Genomic DNA, 20,576 nt, shown 5'->3' on the forward strand with positions numbered 1-20,576 from the left:
AGCCACATTTGTATTCGAGCTAAGCCCAGACAACACAGGAGGTGGGCAGACATGTGCCCTGTAAGGCTCGGACAAGGCTGAGTAACAGAATAGAAGACACTTACCTGGAGAAGCCATTTTCCTTCTCCTTCTTTATTTTGGCATCCCCAGAGGCTTTAAGCTGAAAGGCAAAACAGTGACTGATTACCCTTGGAAAGACTGAATCCGAATGAATCTCTCTTTTATTTAGAAATGTGTACCATGAATCCTCAGGGCATCTTGATCCTAGTCTAGTTCTTGTTAGCAAAGCTGAACTGATTAATTAAAGTCTCAATATTTTTATGAAATTTATTTTGATAATTCTGCATAAAACTGTCCAACAGACTTCAAAATGGTGCTGTTTTCTTTTTTTCAATCTTCAAGTGATGTCATTTTCCATTCCCCAATAAATATTTTCCATTACTCAAGGATCTGCCATTCACAATGCAGAGAAGAAACAAAACACAAAACCAGACAAGAACCAAACAAAAAGCAAAACAAAAACAAATATTCTACTGTGTGTGCGCGCACGCGCGCGCACACACACACACACACACACACACACACAGACTCTGAAAGGACAGAAAACATAACTGGCACAGTGCCGGCCTGCAGGATGAGGGACAGGGAGTGAGAAGGAGCTGTCTGCTTCACCACATCCTGATTTCATAATGCCTGAGTTTATCAAACACCAACATTACTTATCCAAAACTAAACTTGTAAAAAATACTTAAAAAAAAAATTACACCATACTATTCATTTCAGCTTAGGCTTTTAAAAAAGGCTTGCACTGGTTATATGTTGGAAGCAGAAATCACAAAGGGGACCAGTATTATCAAATTCTTACAAAGGAAGAAACTTTCATCAATGTAAGGAACATGGTATTGGGGTGTCTTCAAAGACAGAAGCAATTTTCCCTAACAAAAACAATTGAAATTTCTAGATATTGAACACAAATTTATACACTGATAATTCAGTAAGTTAGAAGCAATGGATAGCTAAGGCGTTTACACAGTGGGTAAGTAGATCAGTTTTCATAGTTTTAGATCTGAGGTTGACTTGAAAATGTGAACTTTTTTTCCCCAACCCAAGGTCAAAGGACTTTACTCTGCAACAAAGATACTTTCACCTGTCCTTTAAATTTTAATTAATCTTTTTAACAGATTTAATGTTTACTTCACATATCCAATTCTAAAAAATATGATATTCCCGGGGCCGGGGCACAGAAATTAAGCTACTATCTGTACCACCAACATTCCATGACACTGGTTCAAATCCTGTCTGCTCCACTTCAGATTAGGCTCCCAGCTAAGCAGGAAAGCAGAAGGCTCCTGCATCCACACTGAAGAATGGAAAGAATCGCCTGACTCCTGGCTTAACCCTGACCCAGCTCTAGTCACTGCAGCCTTTTAGGAGGTGAACAAGCAGACGGAAGATCTTATTCTGTCTTTTCCTCTAACTCTGCCTTTCAAACAAAATTTTAAATATATAAATATAAAATATTACCCTTCTTTCCTGTTTCTTCTTTTTTTTAAGCTTTTTTGAGATAACATTTTAAAGTTATACTACAGTAAAAAGGCTTAATGTTTCACCAAATAAAAATCAAAAACCCTAGTATAATGGAAATATAGGCAATGACTATAAAGAATAACTGAATGGAAAATTGTCTTAACCCATATACAGTGAATTTTAAAAATAATCAGATCATCAAAATGACAGTAGTGGGGCCAGTGTTGTGGCGCAGTGGGTAAAGCCACTGTCTTCTGCCATTGATTCAAGTTCCAGTTGCTCAGCTTTCAATCCAGTTCCCTGCTTACAATGGCTTGGGGAAGGCAACCCAAGATAACCCAAGGGTATGGACCCTTGCCACTTATACAGAAACCCAAATGGAGCACATTGCTCTGTGTGGCCCAGCCTCAAGCCACTGTGACCATGTGATATGAACCAGCAGTGCTCTATCTTTCCCTCTATAACTCTGACTTTCAAAATAAACCTTGGAAAGTTATAAAACAAAATTTGATGGTTGTTAAAGGTAAAGAGAACAAAAATACACCATACATCCCTTTTTCCTCCACTGAAAGTTTTGTACCTTTTCCTCCTTTCGCTTTTCCTTGTCTCTGTCTTTGTGTTTGTCTTTATGTTTTTCTGAGCTTCCATCTTTGTGTTTTGTTTTCTCCTTCTCTTTATGTTTCTTTTCAGAATCTTTATGTTCACTGTAAAAAAATAAGCAACAGTTAACCCAGAGAGGGAGCACGTAGGTTCTTTTCACAAGACCAATTCACAAGACACACTAAGATAACATGAACTTGTAATTTTAAACAGGTCTAACTGTTCAAGCAGAGGCTCTTAAATAACATCACATTTTATGTCCATTAAATATTTTTATTTGGGAAGACCAATATGATATTTTAAGGCAAGAGCCATTAAAAACATTCATATCTGTTTATGCTGGGCTCTAGCTCCTGAGATTTCTCCTAGGAAAACGCATTACACACAAAGATGTTTGTTTTGGTGCTTCCCATAAAGACAAAAGAAAAACCATCCCAATCCCCCAAGAAACTGAATGTAACATTAATAATTAATGAGAGGGCATAAAAGTATGTAACTCCATACCATGATTTGAATTACAAACACACAAGAAAATGATCAGAGATGAAAAAAAAACTATATGAAATAATTGATACTGTGAAAAAACATGGATGTTGTTAAAAGACTACAGAGGCAAGAAGGAAAAATCACTAGTTTAAGATGGCAGAAGATTGTGACTGCTCTCCTTAGTGTACCAGGGCACTCAGTCAAGGAGCCCAGCTGGTTATTAATAAGTTAACAAACTCAAGGGCTCTCAACTGAAGGAGAGGCAGCACCCGAACCCCCCAGTGGATAGAAACAGGCCTATAACCTTTCCCATCATATGTACAGTCATACTTAGCAACCATCAAAGAAGAAAAAAAATTTTTTCACTAGTAATGAGGTGATTAAGCTATGCTTATCCCAAAAAGTTTAATTTGAATAAATATCTTCAGAGTTGACACTTGACTACACAGATGACCAAAAAAGTAGAAACTAATAATGGCATCTAGGCAGAACCAGAGAACCTGGGTCATGGGAACTTCTGCTGTGACACATCTCTTTACAGCAGCAGTCACAACTTGAGAAGGTAAGGCATTTGGGTTACAAATAAGCCTTAACTCTTAAAATGTACCCAGGAGAGGCAGAACAGGTAACTACACAGAAATAAGACTTTTATGATTCAGACGCTGTCACAGACTTATATGAAAGGAATGCACATGTTCCCTCTTACTTAGATACTTCTCTTTAGGTTGCTCTCATCAGGCTGCTATTTAAACTCAAAAGGAACATTCTGACCAAGTTTCCCCACTATACTGTTTGTTCTTAGCACCAATCTGACTATTGTTCTACTAGGTGTTCTCACAGCGTGCTTTTACCAAGCTGCAATACCTTATCAAACTCTGTTAGCAGACACAGAGCCAGGGCGGGAGGGGGAAAAGAAAAGTACAGGTTCTCAAATGCAATAACACTCTTATTACCAGTTCTCATTCATTTTTCCAATTTTAAAATAACGATTGCTCAGTCTATAATTGCGTGTTATATGAAGGAAATTTTTATTGCTTTAAAGACTTACTTCTTTATTTGAAAGGGAGAGTAACAGAAAGAAGGAGATCTTTCATCTGATGGTTCACACCCCAAGTGTCTGCAACAGCTGGGACTGGCCAAGGCCCAGGGCCACGAACTCCATCTGGGTCTGCCACCTACACTTAGGTCAGCCCAACCACTTAGGTCATCAACTGCTGCCTCCTAGACACATTAGCATGAAGCTGGATTGGAAGCACAGAACAGCTGAGAATCAAACCAGGCATATCAACATGGGTATGAAAATCTATACAAGAAATCCCAAATGGCAGCCTAACCTGCTACCCCACAGTACTAGTCCCAGAAGAAATTCTACTAACCCATACACATATACTTACAAGAGCTTACACATATACTGTAATAGGCATACTGTTGTGATACAATCAGCAAAAACTTAACTGCTTACTATAAACCAGCATAAAAGCACTTTAATTTTGTTTGTGATACATCAGCTATAAAAATCTATGTAACCTTTCATCCGAAGGCAAAACTTGGAAATAACCATGCATAATACAGATGGATGGGTATGTCTCCCCAAAATAGGGAAGGAAACCTCACTTAACATGCATTATTCTTGATGCGCTCATGTTAATTATGTCATTCGATCTCTACAACATTCCTATGAGGTAGTTTATTATCCCTTATACTAACTTAAAATGGAGAACAGTGGCTGAAAGTTATAAACTCATTATAACTCAAAATATAATGCTAGAGAAATGAAGATGGAATTTAGTGCTATCATTTCCAACTTCAGAGCAAATTCTGCTACACTGATGTCACATTTCTAATAAATTGACACCACTTAAGGTAGACTGCTTGCTAGAGACAAATGCATTGCCAATCTAAGATGCAATTTATTAAAATCATTACTTTACCATCAAGTAGACACATTCAAAGATAATTTAAATGCCCAGAAAGATTAAACTTTCAGAATTGCTTCTCATTTTGTCTTTCCATAAGAGCTCTCCATGGCTGACTTTAGGACCCAGATCTAAGTTTATGAATATTCCGTTTTCCGTTTCTTCCTTTCAGAGAAAGTAACATCAGACTGCTTTACTAGAAAACTTTTTCTGGGGCCAGCATTATGATGCAACGGGTCAAGACACTGCCTGCAATTCTGGCATCCCCTATGAGCACTAGATAGGGTTCTGGTTGCTCCACTTCCAATCCAGCTCCTTGCTTATTGCATAGGAAAGCAGCAGAGGATGGCCCAAATGCTGGGTCCTTGCACCAAATTGGGAGATCTGGATGAAAATCCTGGCCCAACTGCGGCCATTTGAGTAACTCGGGAGTAAATCAGCAGATCAGATCTCCCCATTATTTCACTTTTTAAATAAATAAATAAATAAATAATGGGGAGAGGGACAACAACTATCTTTCTGACGTATCAGCAGAATGAGGTCATACAACCCTCCAGTTTTTAGCTCTGTTTCACTATCATGCCAAACAGATAAAAGAACAATAGCAAGGCAATGCTACTATTCCCAGGCTTCTCCAGGAAAGCTAAAAAGTCAAACATACTTTCTCTTAACTAGACAGAAAATCTACACAAGAAAGTCTATGTTCCTTCTGGAACAGCAGTCCCATTGGTAGGTCATAATTAACCACACCAGCAGAACAGGATGAAATTATGAACCGGCTGTTCCAAAGAAGATTTGTTTTTACTTAAAAGTTACAGAAAGAGGGAGAAGAAGGGATCACTGCCTAAACAGGCTGCAACAGCCAAGACTAGGCTGATTCAAAGCCAGGAATTTTTTCCAAGTCTCTCCATGGGTACAGGGATCCAAGCACTTGAGCCATCCTCTGCTGCTCTCCTATGCAATAAGCAGGGAGTTGGATCAGAAGTGGAGCAGCTGGGACTCAAACCAGCTCAAACACGGAATGCCAGCCCCACTCTCCTCTATTTAATTGTTTAACACATAAGAGAGGGTCTGGATTTCTACATTAGTTAAACTCGGATGATTCAGGGTAAAGAAAACTTGTGGCACAAGGAAATTCACTGGTGACTAAGAAACTGGGGCTTACTGCCCAACTCTGAATACAGTATTATTTCTACTTGTCAAGCACTGTGTTCCTGCCTCAAAGAAGAGAGGAGATGGGGCAAGAGAGACAGACAGGGAAAGGGACAGGGTGGGGTGAAAAAGAGGAGAAAATGGGAGGGGGATGAGAGATCCAACTTTTCATCCACACTTGCTGCACTGGCAGAAATGCCAACAAGCAGCGAGCTCTTCTGCCAGCCTTTCCTAGGAACCTACAACAGTCCTTCTCTGAAGCAGCAAGGCAAAGGTCAAAGTCCTCACAGAGAGGAGCTTGTCTGCAGCGCTGCCACGGAAGTCAGTGGCAGAATACAGTCAGTAGTACAAAATGGAGCCAATGAGGGGTCAGTCAGCATTCATTATGGATTTTCTTATACTACATTGATTGCCAGAAAGTTTAAGACTACTCTCACATGGTTTAAGAGCTGCACCTTTCCAGTGACAATGAAATGATAAAAACTTTTACCAGTGCAATAACAGATATTCACAATTGATGACTGCCTAGTTTCAGTGAATCTGCCACTTCTCCATACAGAATATACACAGTATGTTCAAACCACTGAAGCGACTCAAGATTAAAATACTGCTACAGAATAGCTGGCTGAATACTGAAATGTCAATATGACTAAATAAGCAAAATAAAGTGGAAGGTTTAATACTGATCTGAAAAGTAATCCAAAGGTGAGAACAAACATTTCTAGCTTAGTCTGGAATATGCTGAAGATCAAACTATACAGTATCATTCCTGGATTTTTTGTAATGGCCACACATGGGCACGGAAAGCAAATTTACCTCCAAAGCAACCAGAGAGGAAACACCCCAGTGGATCTCAGACACAGGGTTTATGTCTGCCTAATGATAAGATTCCATCACATCAGCAGAGTCTAGATAAGCAAACGTTAGTGTCAGTGCTTTAGCACAAACAGAAAAGACTGAATCATCTTTCCAGGGTGTTTATGTCCACTTATGCTTCAATTAGCTAAATTCCACCAATAATGATAATGTGGGGAAATAGTAAACTACACTATTTTTAACAGTGCGGGCTGCAGGGGCCGTCTTATGGAATGAGGAGCAAAGCCACTGCCAGCAGGGCCAGCATCACATATGCACATCACTTCCCCTCTCCACTGCTCCACTTCCAACCCGGCTCTCAGCTAACAGCCTAGGAAAGGCAGCAAATGTATGGGGCCACCGCCACTCACGTGGGAGACCTGGAGCCCATGGCACTGAGCTCTGGCCACTGCAGCCATCTGGGAGTGAACCAGCATATGGAGGACCTCTCCTCCCCTTCCCTTAATTTTCAAACAAATAAATTCATCTCTAAAAAAACAGAGTGCTGGTAACAAGAATTTTGGACTGTGACATTTCTTAGAAAACTACAGACAACAGAAAAGCATGACTAGGTGTAGGAGGACATTGTGAGCCTGGGAGGTCAGTGAGCACAGGTTTGCAGTTCATTGGACAGTATTTGCATGACAACAACCAAATGGCTACCTTTGGTATAAACAGCATGTAAACGAGAACACCTGGTGGGATATACAAAACAAAAGGAATTCCAATCAAGAGAGGGAAACAGTACGGACTCTCAGTGTATAAAGTCTGATGCCCCTAATAAACTTAGGCTTTGACCATCAGTCAGGGTCCACGCGTGTTATTATCGGCTCCGTGCACCAAGTCCGTCGCTGCGGGACAGCGACAAGTGGCGCCTGAACAGGGACTTGAAAGAAGAAGAGAAAAGTGCAGTGGAGACCCCCACAGAAAGTGGTGAGTGGGACAATGGGCCAGAACCAGTGTAGAACACAGTCGTTTATCTCTCTTATGCAGAATTTTTTAGTGAAAAGTGGAGCAAAGGTAACTAGGCAGCAATTGTGTTCTTATTTAGAGCTTACTGGTGAATATAATTGTTGGTCTCCAGATGAATGGACACTAGAAACTGGACTTAAGAATTTTACTCAGAAAAATGCTGACAAAGCCGGAAGGATAGAAGATAATCAAGTTAGTTTTTGGATTATATCAGCTTTAATTAGAGCTGTTATTATAATTTTAGAAGGGGAATGTGCAAGAAACTCCTCTAAGAGGAGACACCCCCAAAATGTAGCCAAAAAAGAAGTGTTTCATAATACGGACAAGGAAGAAAGAAAAAGGGAACTCTTAAGAGGTCCACGTAACAGGAAAGGCAACTGTAATATTTCTAAAAAAGAAACGTCTCATAGTACAGATGAGGAGGATGGCAAAGAGCAGCCTGTGAGAGATTTCCCTAACGGAGACGCCACCTTAACATGGCTAGGAAAGAAATGGCTTATACTACAGATGAAGAAAATGAAAAAGAACATGTGAGAGACCCTCCTAGATGCCACTGTAATGCAGCTAAAAGAGAAAGGCCTTATGCTGCAGATGTGGAAATTAGGAAAAGAAAACTCAGGAGAAATTCTCCTAATGAAAGATGTCACCACGCTGATATTTCTAACAGTCACTCCCCAGGAATATGTCCTAAGTGCCAAAGAGGCCGGCACTGCAAAAAGGAATGTAAATCTAAAGTTGATCATGGTGGCAGACGCCTGTGGCCAGAAGACTCCTGGATAAGCCATTCCCAGGTCCCAAACATTCAGGAGTTTACAAAACAGGAACATCCTATTCAATTTGTGCCTGCAGAGAAGCTTCAAACTTAAAATAGCCAACAAATAAATCCTGGAGGCTGAAATTTCAATCAATTGTGGTGAATGCATATTATTCATATAGCACTTTTTCTATACAGCATTGCTTAATCATGTATGCCAATTTTTAAGTACAAGTTTTTACATTAAGTTATGTTCTCTGTCTCATTAAGTTCTTATTGTTTAAAATTAACAAAGTGATGTTCTTGCTTTAAAGAGTATTTGGGCGACGGCATCATATCGTTATAAGGTGAAAGTTTGCTGTTTCTGTGTTAATGTACCCAGGTTGTAACTGCATGTCTTTAGGAATATTTTATAATGCTGAGGACACTGGAATATGAGAAAACTGGGATACAGGCCTTCAGTTTAACTGCTAGATTTCACAATATTGACCAATTTCAAGGTCTTTTGTTGTGATAAATGTTTAGCTAACTGATTTCATCTGCATATCCATTGCAACTTTTGGGAACTTGGAATTCAAAGAAAAGACTGGGCTTTTGTAAATCTTGAAGGTTTTTTGGGGAGACATTTTAAAAAAAGGAGTGAAATTTTATCGTAATTTTGCTATAGAATTGAACTGTAACACACTGTTAGATTATTTCAAGCTATAAGTTAAATTAATGTGATATCGTCTACAAAGTGTTTGCATGCATTAATGTAATTCTCGTATTTTTGACTAGTAATCAAATCTCTCACTGCCTTTAATGTGTCAAGGTTTTGTATTTGTTTTAAAGATATTTGAGTGACGTTCTCACATCAATAACCAATTGTAATGTATAATGTGTCATGCTAACTTCGACAACAAACCTTTCAGATATTTTCAGCTACCTTTAAAAAAGCATTTAATTATTCAAAGGTTTCAAATCCTAGGGCTTCCCTTGGTATTCTTACGAGGCCTCAAGAATGCCAACGGATCTATCTCCCATTTTGTGGAGACAGTTGACCAGACTATTGAATTATATTAAGATTATTGCCAAATGCAACATGGAGTAAAATTTTACTGTGTCAAAATGGTGTATGCTTCCATGGAATTGTGAAGGTTTAAATTTTAGTTTACATGCTTTTAATGATTTAGCTCTAAAGTTGTATCTGGTTGTTAACTATGTATTCTTAGGATGCCTATATTACTGGGAAGACTGAAATTTGCATTTTTAGATTGATAGAGGGATTTCATAGCGGCGATCAATGTTTTTCACTGAGTTTCTTGGTTCAAGATTATTGATTTAATATCATTTCACTTACAGATTTCTGGTGAACACTACTACTAAGCTTGGTTGAGAATGATATTTTAAGTCTCCAAAAGTATGTGTGTGTGTGTGTGTGTGTGCACATACATGTGTGTCTTAACATTTTGTCTTTTGTAAAAGTTGTTTAAAATTGTTATCATGTGTTGCTGTTTGTTTAGCAACAAGAGCAGGTGGCCTTGGGATTATGGCAACCTACAGCCACTCCCCAGAGCTTTCTGATAGATTTATAAAAGTATCTACATGATTTTAAACTGTTACTAAATCTAATTTACTTTGTCCAACAATATATGTTTTAAAATCAGAGGGGGGAATATGCTACCCCTGTGCGTGCATTAATTTGGTGTTATTCACCTTAAATTTTCTTCAGATTTTGCCTTCTAGTGAGCAGCAGCTCTGTGTTACTTGAGGCAGTCTGCAGGCCCAACGCAGATGTCTTTGGTTTGATGGAGGGACAGCGACAACTAGGGTTCTTCTAAGACACTTAGGAAGGAGAAGGGGCGAAGCCAAAGTAGAGAGGTAGCAGAAGGAAGTTAGATAGGAAATGTTTCCCTTTTCCCTGAGAAAACATTTGCTGTCTCTGGAAAAAAAGCTGTGTGACACCCACTGAGCACACTTCATCTCTGTACCAGTACTCTGAGGTAAGTATGGCTGTCCTTTTACAGATGTGGGAACAGTGGCTGAGAAGAGTTAAGTACTTAACCAAAAAGGCAAATCTAATAAGAAAGAGCCAAGATTTCAACAGATGCTCCAAACCATACACGTGACCACTCACTCTCTCCCCAAAGGAAGAAAGCAGCACTGTTGGAGGCAGAAGGAACCTCCTTGTCCTCGGAGAACACTACTTAGCCTCTAATGGCACAACTCGCTGCGCGTTCCTTCAAGTAACACACTCCTGCTGGACACAAGCACTTAGATCACAGGAGATTTCTGTGTGAGAGCTGAAGAGAGCTTCAAAGCTGAGAAAGAGGGGAAATCAATCGCTCTTTCAAGCAAAGCAGTTAAATAATGAAGTTTGTTAAATAAAAATTCCAGGTAATTTCAAAAGTTATCTCTGGGAAAAGATTATACAGCAAGTAGTTTCTGAAAGGTTCCAAGAGAAAAAAAGCTTTCTTAATCTTACCCCAAAAGAAAAAAGGGGGGAAAAAAAAATCCACAAAAACTCTAATAATTATATTAGAGTAGTCCCTCCTTACTCAGGGGGAATGTGGCCCAAGAGTCCTGGTGGGTGCCTAAAATCAAGCACAGTGCCGATCCTATATGCATATTTGCCTATATAAACATACCTATGATAAACTGATACATTAAGCATATTAACAGATTAACAATAAGCACAGATTTTAGTAACTTTAGCATACAATTTTTCCCTTCCCTTATATTTAGAAAGCACTTTATACCTTGGTATATCCAAATTCTCAACAGCATTACTTCTGCACTTTGCAGCCATTATTACAAGTAAAATCAGGGTTAGTTTAACTAAGCACAGAGAGGAAGACCCTCCCTTCAATGGTTCATTCCCCAAGCAGCTGCAATGGCTGGAGCTGAGCCAATCTGAGGCCAGGAGTTTTTTCCGGAACTCCCAAGCAGGTGCAGGGTCCTAAGGCTTTGGGCCGTCCTCGATTGCCTTCCCAGGCCACAAGCAGGGACTTGGATGGAAAGCAGTGCTGCCGGGTTAGAACCAGCGCCTATATGGGATCCCGGCACATTCAAGAAGAGGACTTTAGCCACCAGACTATTGCGTCAGGCCCTGTCTTCTTATTCTTTGGAATCAGGTTCCAAGTTCTTGAAACAGCACTGCATAGTCTTACTTCAAACTGCAATTTCAGGCCTCATTTTTTTTTCTGTGTTGTTTTTTTTTTTTTTAAGATTTATTTTTTTTCCTTGAGGAATGAACCAGTGGATAAAAGATCTCTCTCTCACCACTCCTGTGACTCCACTTCTCAAATAAATACATACATAAATAAATCTTTTTAAAAATTCTTAAACTTTAAATGGCTATATCAAGTTCATTAAAATTGGTGTGATATAATTGCAAATATGAGGATGCAAATGAGATGATAAGATGCTATCAGTAAATGCTCAGTTAACTTCAACTACCAAAAGGTACAGCTCCAATTCCTTCTGATACACTATCAGGCTTCCTGAGAACTATCAGCACCATCATCTAAAGTATTTGGTATGCTGTGCCTTTCAATTAGCTGTCACGTGCACAAACAAGCTTGAAAACGTTGACAAGGCAGGAACTGTTACCAACACTTGACCAAAATAAAGAATGAGCCTTACAAGTTAAACAACTTGAATCAGAACACACAGTTTACAAATAAAACCCAGCCTTCTGACTTGTAGTGAATTCAGTGTGAGTAGTGGTGGTACTCAGTTACCTCACCTGAACAACTCAGCCTTTCTACCTATTACCTCTGTTAACTGTCCACTTTTTCTGGACAAGCAGATACAAGGATGTGCAGAAAAATGAAAATCTTTATGTGAACTGCTCACAATGAAAGCAACAGACAAATCTTTTGAATGTGATTACTTTCAGAAAAACTGCCCCTATTCTCTGACTGGGATGTCAATTCAAGTGTGTTTTCCTGAAATACTACATTGTCTCAATTTAATTCAGGCAGAATTTAAAATTGAAGAGAAGCCAACAGCATTCTTTTTTAACTTTCAAATTTTTTTATTTTGAATTTTTGTATTATGTGTTACAATTTCAAGTAGACTGGGATTCCTCTCACGCCCCCAAACTCCCACCCCCTCTCAGATTTTTCCCGGTTTGGCTACAGTGGTATAATCCTTCATAAAGAATTATAATTCTTGGGCCCAGCGCGGTGGCACAGTGGTTAAAGCCCTCGCCTTGCACACCCGGGATCCCATATGGGCACCGGTTCTAATCCCGGCAGCCCCACTTCCCATCCAGCTCCCTGCCTGTGGCCTGGGAAAGCAGTCGAGGACAGCACAAAGCTTTGGGACCCTGCACCTGCGTGGGAGACCTGGAAGAGCTTCCTGGCTTCGGATCGGCATAGCATCGGCCGTTGCACTCACTTGGGGAGTGAATCATCGGACGGAGGATCTTCCTCTCTGTCTCTCCTCTCTGTATATCTGCCTTTCCAATGAAAAAAATAATAAAAATAAATCTTTAAAAAAAAAGAATTATAATTCCATCAGGCTCTTATTTAAGTGTACCCCAACATTGCTGATACAAAGTCAGACAGTCCAGCATCCCATTGTCTACGCTTGTCCAACAGTTTCACTGGAAATCCATCTTTTGTCTGGAAGCAGGGATGAAATTAACTTTAATATACATTTACTATCATCCTTAAGTTGCATTTTGAGTAGAGGCAATGCAGAATTACAAAATAAAGTAAGATTCTGGGAATGGGGTCACAGACCCATTCATTCCCAACAGAACAGCTACACTCCAGCTAACGATCCCAGTCTAAAGCTCTGCCACTGGCAGCAGAGTAACAGCCAACCTGATGACAAATGACTGATGCCAACATGCAGGAGAGAAAAGAGGGAGACAGCAACACTTGTTTTCTCACAAAATACACTGGCTAAGCTTACTTAACATATATGGACTATGTCAAGGAACAAAGTACCGTAACAACAGAACATGCCAAGTGTTAACTACTTTGGGCTCAGGAGTGATGAAACAATCCTGAAGATTTTCTTAGTCGATCACAGAAAAAATCTGAAACAACTAACACTACTAGAAAGAGCTTCATTTACTCAAAATGTATACAGTGCACAGGATCTTACTGGAATAAAATACACACCTGGCTTTGTCGCACAGAGGTTGTGTCAGCAAGGTCACAACAGGAAACAACATTTTGCATACAACACATCTGGTTAAACTCCTTTAAGTTTACTACTTACCTAGAAACCTAGGGCTAGATTTAGTGATGTACAGATTCAGGAGAGTTTGCCAAGGTGCTTTGGAAACAGGTCACCATTTTCCTAAGCATTTGCTTTAAAATGAAGGAAATTTCCAAAGGCACTAAAACATATTCAGCAAGCTACTGAAACCACTTACGCTATCATCTTGAAAAAGTGTGTTTTTAATATACACATATAGGATGTTACCTCTTAAAATCTGTAGGAGTAAACAAGGAATGGACTCCCTCTATATTTTGTGACTCTTATAGTTTATGAAGAGTATGTTAATACGAGTTGAGGAACATTTGGTAATCTAGCAAACATCACAGAACTAAATGAATGAGCCAGGATAAAGATTCCTAACACAAATTTTCGGGTTACTGTAAGTTTTAAGGAAAAAAAAATTCAAAACCACAAAGTGTAAAAAATGATTAACATATTTAAGAAACACAAAAGACAGAGGGAGACAGAGAAAAGCTGCACTGAGTGGCTCATTACACAAAGGCCCACAATAGCCCAGAAGCTCAAGTCAGCTCAATGGTATTACCACATACAGCTTTCTCATCCATGCCCTTTTCTAGGAATTTAAGCCAAGTCTCTCAAGTGTGGTAGGAATCCAACCACTGGAGCCATCACCTGCTCCCTGCCAGGATGCACATTAGCCGGAAGCTGGGACTGAAACACGGTCAAGAATCAAAGCTAGGCACAATGACAAGGGATACAGGCATCCAAGGGACATCTAACTGCTACATACACCACAAATCTGCCCCACGACTGCCGTTAAATCAAAATGGAAGTATAAATCTCATTTTAAATGAGGAGTTTAGCTACCTGCCTCTTACAATCAAGAAACAACAGCAAAATGAACAAGAAAAAACATGTTTCTATAACAGTGGTCACTGGTTTGGGAGCCAGGAACTGAAACCCTCTGATAATCTTATGAGCACTAGGAATATCCTAGCCTGAGAATTGCACATGAACTCAACCACTTGCATACAATTCCAGGGGCTCACAGACCATGGAGGCCTAAATTAGAATTTAATAAAATGCAGCCTTTAAATCATAGGAAGGAGAAAAAAAAAGCAGTTCTCCAATTAGTCACCTTTCACTGAGGCAAATCTCAGATACTTGATTAAATGCCACAAGGTGTTACAAAGAACAAATATCTGACTTTGAAGATCATCCTTTTTCAAAGTTTTTTAATTTTTAACAGTTTTAATGTGACTTGCAGACACCTTTCTAAGAACAAGATATTCCCAAAGACCATGTTTTTACGGTGTCATCTATTAGAAAGAGACTTCATCACATTTGCTTTGTTCACCTTGAGTTAAGCAGCAGCACCCCAAGTAAGGCCTTGGTAAACGCCATGTTCTTAGCAACTCCAATATCAAACACAATCTTTGCTTAATTTGCTTTGCATGCTAATTACCCACGAGCCAACTGAATTCTTATTCCAGGTACACCAAGCAATGGCCAATATACTGCACCAAATGAGGCAGTAGGTACTTGCTGCTTCAGCCCTTACCTGTTGCTGTGCTTGGACTTTTCTCGGTCCTTCTCTTTGTCCTTCTTGTGTTCTTTGTGCCGGTGTTCTCTGTCTTTGTGTTTATCTTTGTGTTTATGAGAATCTGCAACCACAAGAGATTCATCCGTTAAAAGGCGTCCTAAGCTACCCTCCTAACTTAACACACCAGTCAAGAACCACAATGACAGGATTCTAATAACCCGACAACAATGGCAGCACAGCATACTACACTAGAAGATTTCGTAAAAAGCCACAAAAAGGTACCCCATTAGCCTGTCTCTAACACCAAGACTTTACACTAGCAGATGAGAGGATAAGAGAAGGGAGCCATATCCATTCTAAAGTGAAGAAAACAGTCTGGCATTCTTCTCCCCTAACTTTGATATACTACTAAGCCTAACCAAAAAATGACACAACAGGATAAATTCTGCACATGGACTCTAAAATCAAATGCTTATCTAATTAAGTTCCAAAAACCCCAAATCCCACAAGTTACATTTTTAAATGAACTTCAATAAAGTATAATTTCTATACAATAAAATCCATACAAACATATACACTGGTACATCCGAAAAAAATAATTAAAACAATTCCATCATCCCAGAAAGTTCCCACACCCTCTTCCCGGTCAATCCCATCTTCCACCTCCTAGCCCACACCCAAGTACTTAATCTGAGTGCAATAAGGACTGGATTAAGTTCCATTTGAATGAGATTATAAAGAATTCATTCTTCTGTATTTATTTCATTCAGCATAATATTCTTGATATCTACCCATAATATTGATATCTTGATATCTGCTGCTGAATGGTTATTTCATTATGCAGTATTCCTACTTATCCATTCACCCATTAACAGACTGGCTTCTCTCTAGGCATCGGTTATTATAAACATCTGCCGTAAGCACTCACATGCACGTTTTTGATAGGCATGTCCGTTTCATTTGTCTTGAGTATTACTTAGGAGTGAAAACACTTAGGAGTGGGTCATACAGTAAGTGTATGTTCAACTTTACTGGAAACTAGCAAATTGTATTCCCAAAAGGTCATACCATTCCAACCAGTAATCCATTAGCAGTTCTAAGAGCCACTAATTCACACCAACAAGACAGATTTCCCGCCATTCCAGCAGGTGTATAGCAACAGCTCACTGTGCTTTAAACTCATGTCCCTGTTTAAAATTATTTTTTTATTAATTTGAAAGACAAAAAGAGAGACATCGCCCATCAGCCTGCTCACTCGCTAGTTGTGCACAGCAAGGCTGGGCTGCGGGTTCCAGCCCCCGACGCCTCCCAGGGTACTGACCAGGAAGCTGGGATGGGGAGCAGAGCTAGGACTCGAACCTGGGCACCCTGATGTGGGATGCAAGCATCAAGTGACATCCTAACCACCATTCCAAGTACTTACCCACTAACTCGCAATCAGTAAATGCTTAATGATAATCATCTTTTCATGTACTTCGTACCCACTCGTTTCTCCTCTGAACCAAGCATCTACTTACATCTCTCCATTAAATTTTCTGTATCATATAAATTTTTATTTTTAAAAGTATATTTAAGGGGCCCGGCACAGTAGCCTAGTCCTCACCTTGCACATGCCAGGATACCATGTAGGTACTAGTTCGTGTCCCAAGGCTTTGAGCCGTCCTTGACGGCTTTCCCAGGCCACAAGCAGGGAACTAAATGGGAAGTGGGGCCACTGGGACATGACTGGAGCCCATATGGGATCCCAGTGCATGCAAAGTGAGGACTTTAGCCACTAGGCTACTGCACCGGGCCCATATCTCTCTCTTAAATAAACACATGTGTTTTAAGTTCTGAAACGTAATCCAATAGATTCTTTACATTTTTCGAAAGCTATAACCTAATTTTCTTCTTGAGTGTGTAAATGGACTTAGTAACTCACTGTTGATAAATAAAGTGAAAACAACAGTATGCAACTTTTTTTTAAGATTTATTTATTTATTGGAAAGTCAGATATACAGAGAGGAGGAGAGACAGAGAGGAAAATCTTCTGTCTGATGATTCACTCCCCAAGTGAGTGCAACAGTCGATGCTATGCCGATCCAAAGCCAGAATCCAGGAACTTCTTTCAGGTCTTCCACACGGGTGCAGGGTCCCAAAGCTTTGGGCCGTCCTCAACTGCTTTCCCAGGCCACAAGCAGGGAGCTGGATGGGAAGTGGAGCTGCCGGAATTAGAACCGGTGCCCATATGGGATCCCGGGGCGCTCAAGGCGAGGACTTTAGCCGCTAGGCCACGCCGCTGGGCCCAATAAATAAATATTTTTAAAAGATGTATTCATCTCCATTGGGAAGGCAGATATACAGAGAAGAGAGACAGAGAGAAAGATCTTCTGTCTGCTAATTCACTCCCCAAGCATCCACAATGGCTGGAGCTGCACTGATCCGAAGTCAGGAATCAGGAGTCCCTTCCAGGTCTACCACGTGGATGCAGGGTCCCAAGGCTTTGAGCCATCCTCAACTGCTTTGCCAGGCCACAGGCAGGGAGCTGGATAAGAAGTGGGGCCTCCAGGATTAGAATCGGGAACTATGTAGGATCCCTGTGTGTGCAAGGCGAGGAACTCAGCCGCCAGGCTACGATGCTGGGCCCGAAATAAATAAATCTTAAAAAAGGGGGGGGGGATGGAGCAGTGAGACTTAGCCAGGACTCATATGCAACTTCAGTGTGGCAGGCAGCATCCTCACCTGCTCCAGCCTCAACATATGACTTTTCCAATTTGAGGTACTGGGTGTTCACTTCATCTTCTTTTCCAGTTGTCAAATAAGTCATTTTTATAATCAAAAAAAGTTTATTTCAAGATTACCAAGTTTCACAATCTTATGACAAGTGCTGCAGTACATAAAGGAAAGGTAACATTCACTACCAAGCATAAACTTAGAGAGGACATTAAGTGGAAGATATACTGAAAGCAATTCCAGTCAGTTCCAGATAAGAAGTACACCAGTAACTTCACAGTTCACCAAAAACATCTTTTTCCAATGTACAAACCTTCAATACTGATCTTGAAGTCAGATCCTCAGGTGGCTTTTTTTGTTTGTTTATTTGTTTGTTTTTTAAATTACTAACGAAAACTGCAAAACTTAGGGCTATAGCCCCTTATCTCACCTAGGGCAAGATCTAAATGCCAAGTGTCCTGAAATTTAGAGGGAAAAAAACCAGTGCTGTATGTGTACCATATCTCAAGTTGCATTTCACATGCTGTGACAAATACCTAAGTACACTACATAGCAACTTGTTACAAGTATAAGAATAGCTATTACATGACTTGACTTAGTATGGCAGACTAGGAATTCTGGTAAATGACTGGGAAGCAAGTCATGATCAGTACAGAAGCAGAACTGTCCTCAACATGACAGAACCTTCTACACACCTAACAAAATAGTTGACTCTTAACTGTGAAGATTACCTGGTACATGGATAGATAAATTAATAGGCTAAATAACCTCAAGATTTTATGTACAAAGTAAACGATATCTGGGGTTTGCTGGGATAAATGGGCTGTGGAGGAGTGAAACACAGGGTAAGATCAGCAAACAGGCTGTCTGACAGTTGCTCAAGTGATGAGCACATGGGAATCCATTACTGCACTGTATGTGCATGTGTTAAGCCTGTAACAGCCTAAGACTGTCTCTCAATTTCTTCACATGGTTACTATACTTGTAAGGGTGCAAGATAACAGAAGATTTGTGTTAAGGAACAGCAAAAAATAGTCTAACAGATAAAACTAACCTTAGAATCAGGGTGTCCTACTCTAGCAACAAGTTTTTTAAAACAAAAAAAGGAATAAAAATAAAGATCATACTTAAGGTTAATAAAAGGGCAGTGTACGCAGAAGGGTTAAAAAAAGGTAAATAAGGATGTTTCTGAACCAATCTAGAGAAAAATGACAGCAAAAGAATTAAGAAGCAAAAAAGAATATAAACAAATTAGAGTATAGAAAAACAAAAGTAAAACCCAGTTCCAGAGACTCACTGGCAAAGTCTCTGGGTCCAGATGACCATGGACCTTGGCAAAACAGAAAAGCTGTGAATAAAAGTGGAGAGGAGAAAGAGTTAAAAAAAGGGGTGAAGGGTCGCGCTGTGGCACAACAGGTAGAGCTATCATCCGCGACACTTGCCTTTCATTGTGGGAATGCCACTTCAAGTTCCAACGTGCCTGAGAATACAGGGGAGAATGGACTAAGTACTCAGCACGCTGTACCCATCCGGGAAATCTGGCTGGGGCTCCAGAACTTCTATACTGGAGAAGTTATTGAAGCCATTTAGGAATGAATCAATCAGCAGGTCAAAGAGTCTCTGTGTCTCTCTGCCTGTCAAAAAGATAGAATTTTTTTTAAATTAACTAAAATTGAATTTTAACTTAACAGTGGGACATTTGACCAAAGATGTTGGTCAGCAGGGCTGGTGTTGTTGCACAACAAATTAAAACACAACTTGCAATGCTGGCATCCCATATGATCGCCACTTCAAGTCCCCATGCGCTCGATTCCTGTGAATGCATCTGGGAAAGCAGTGTCTAGCCCCATTGTGGCTATTTCAGGAATGAACCAACCAATGTTAGTTTCCTTCTCTCTCCCTCTCTCTAAAACTCTTGCACGAGTGAACCAATCGATGTTTCTCTGACTTTCCCTCTCTGTAAAACTTTGCCTCAAATAAATAAACACTTTTTGTTGCTGTTGTCAGAGAGCATTAGGCTACAGTTAACTTGCCACACCCCATGCTGGGGTACCTCAGTGTATGATACCCAGCTCCAGTTCAACACTCCAGATTCTTGCTATGGCAGACCCTGGGAGGTGGCAGCAATGACTAAAGCAATCAGGTTTCTGACATCCACATGCGAAACTTGACTTGAATTCCACCTCCTGGTTTCCACCCCCAGCCTTTGTAGGCATCAGGAGTCTCTAGCTCCCTCACTCTCACTCTCTCTCCTTCTTCTAAACCAATCGAGACAATGGTCAGAAGAGGAGCCAGTAAGCGAAGGTGGAAAAGCCAAGCACACCATGCGAATGTTATCCCTAACCCTCCCTAACCCTGGTTGTCAAACTGTTGCAGAGTAAGTACATCAATGATTTTAAAAGTAACTTTCAGTATATATCTTTTCCCCGAAATTAGAATTCTTCAGTTAAAATGTTTTTGAAGAAGCAATCCTACTACTTCAAACATCTGTTATTTGCAAAAAGAACTTTGTAGCTATGAAAAAAGAACCAAAAATCACTACATACTATATAATAAATCATCAGTAACTTCGACTCTTTGGAATTCAAGTCACCTAAAGGCTCCAAGAACAAATGCTTCAATTCTTACCATTTAGATAAAAAAAAAAAAAAAAAAAAAGAAAAGAAAAAGAAAGACCCAGAAATAAGGCAGCCTTGAAGAAACAGAAGACTGAAAGTTCAACAGGAGTTAATCCATAAAGACAGTCCAGAAAATTAATAGGACAGGAATCAATATCTTTTGTTGTTGCAACAGAAAGTCACTCCTAAGGTTAAAAAAATGATTTGGAAATAACAAAAGGGAAATGTGTGTATGTTGGTTAGCATTACACAAGAACTTG

General features: G+C 39.9%; 1 protein-coding gene across 2 annotated transcripts in view; it reads right to left on the bottom strand.

Moving 5' to 3' along the window:
• TOP1 (DNA topoisomerase I) overlaps positions 1 to 20,576 on the bottom strand; it is a 78,912-nt gene that overhangs the window by 29,905 nt on the left and 28,431 nt on the right. The window contains exons 1-4 of one of the 2 annotated variants that reach the window (XM_040981468.1): positions 19,141 to 19,163; positions 15,005 to 15,107; positions 2,108 to 2,231; positions 105 to 160 (exon numbers count right to left, since the gene is read on the bottom strand). In XM_040981468.1, the coding sequence (XP_040837402.1) occupies positions 105 to 160; positions 2,108 to 2,231; positions 15,005 to 15,107; positions 19,141 to 19,147 (290 nt within the window). In that variant the 5' untranslated portion in view covers positions 19,148 to 19,163. Of the gene's footprint in view, positions 1 to 104; positions 161 to 2,107; positions 2,232 to 15,004; positions 15,108 to 19,140; positions 19,164 to 20,576 lie in introns of those variants that run through there. The other variant, XM_040981467.1, reaches the window with a different exon arrangement.

The sequence above is a fragment of the Ochotona curzoniae genome, unplaced genomic scaffold (genome assembly GCF_017591425.1).
Source record: "Ochotona curzoniae isolate NIBS_2020 unplaced genomic scaffold, NIBS_Ocur_1.0 contig_3520, whole genome shotgun sequence".
Taxonomy (NCBI): Eukaryota; Metazoa; Chordata; class Mammalia; order Lagomorpha; family Ochotonidae; genus Ochotona; species Ochotona curzoniae.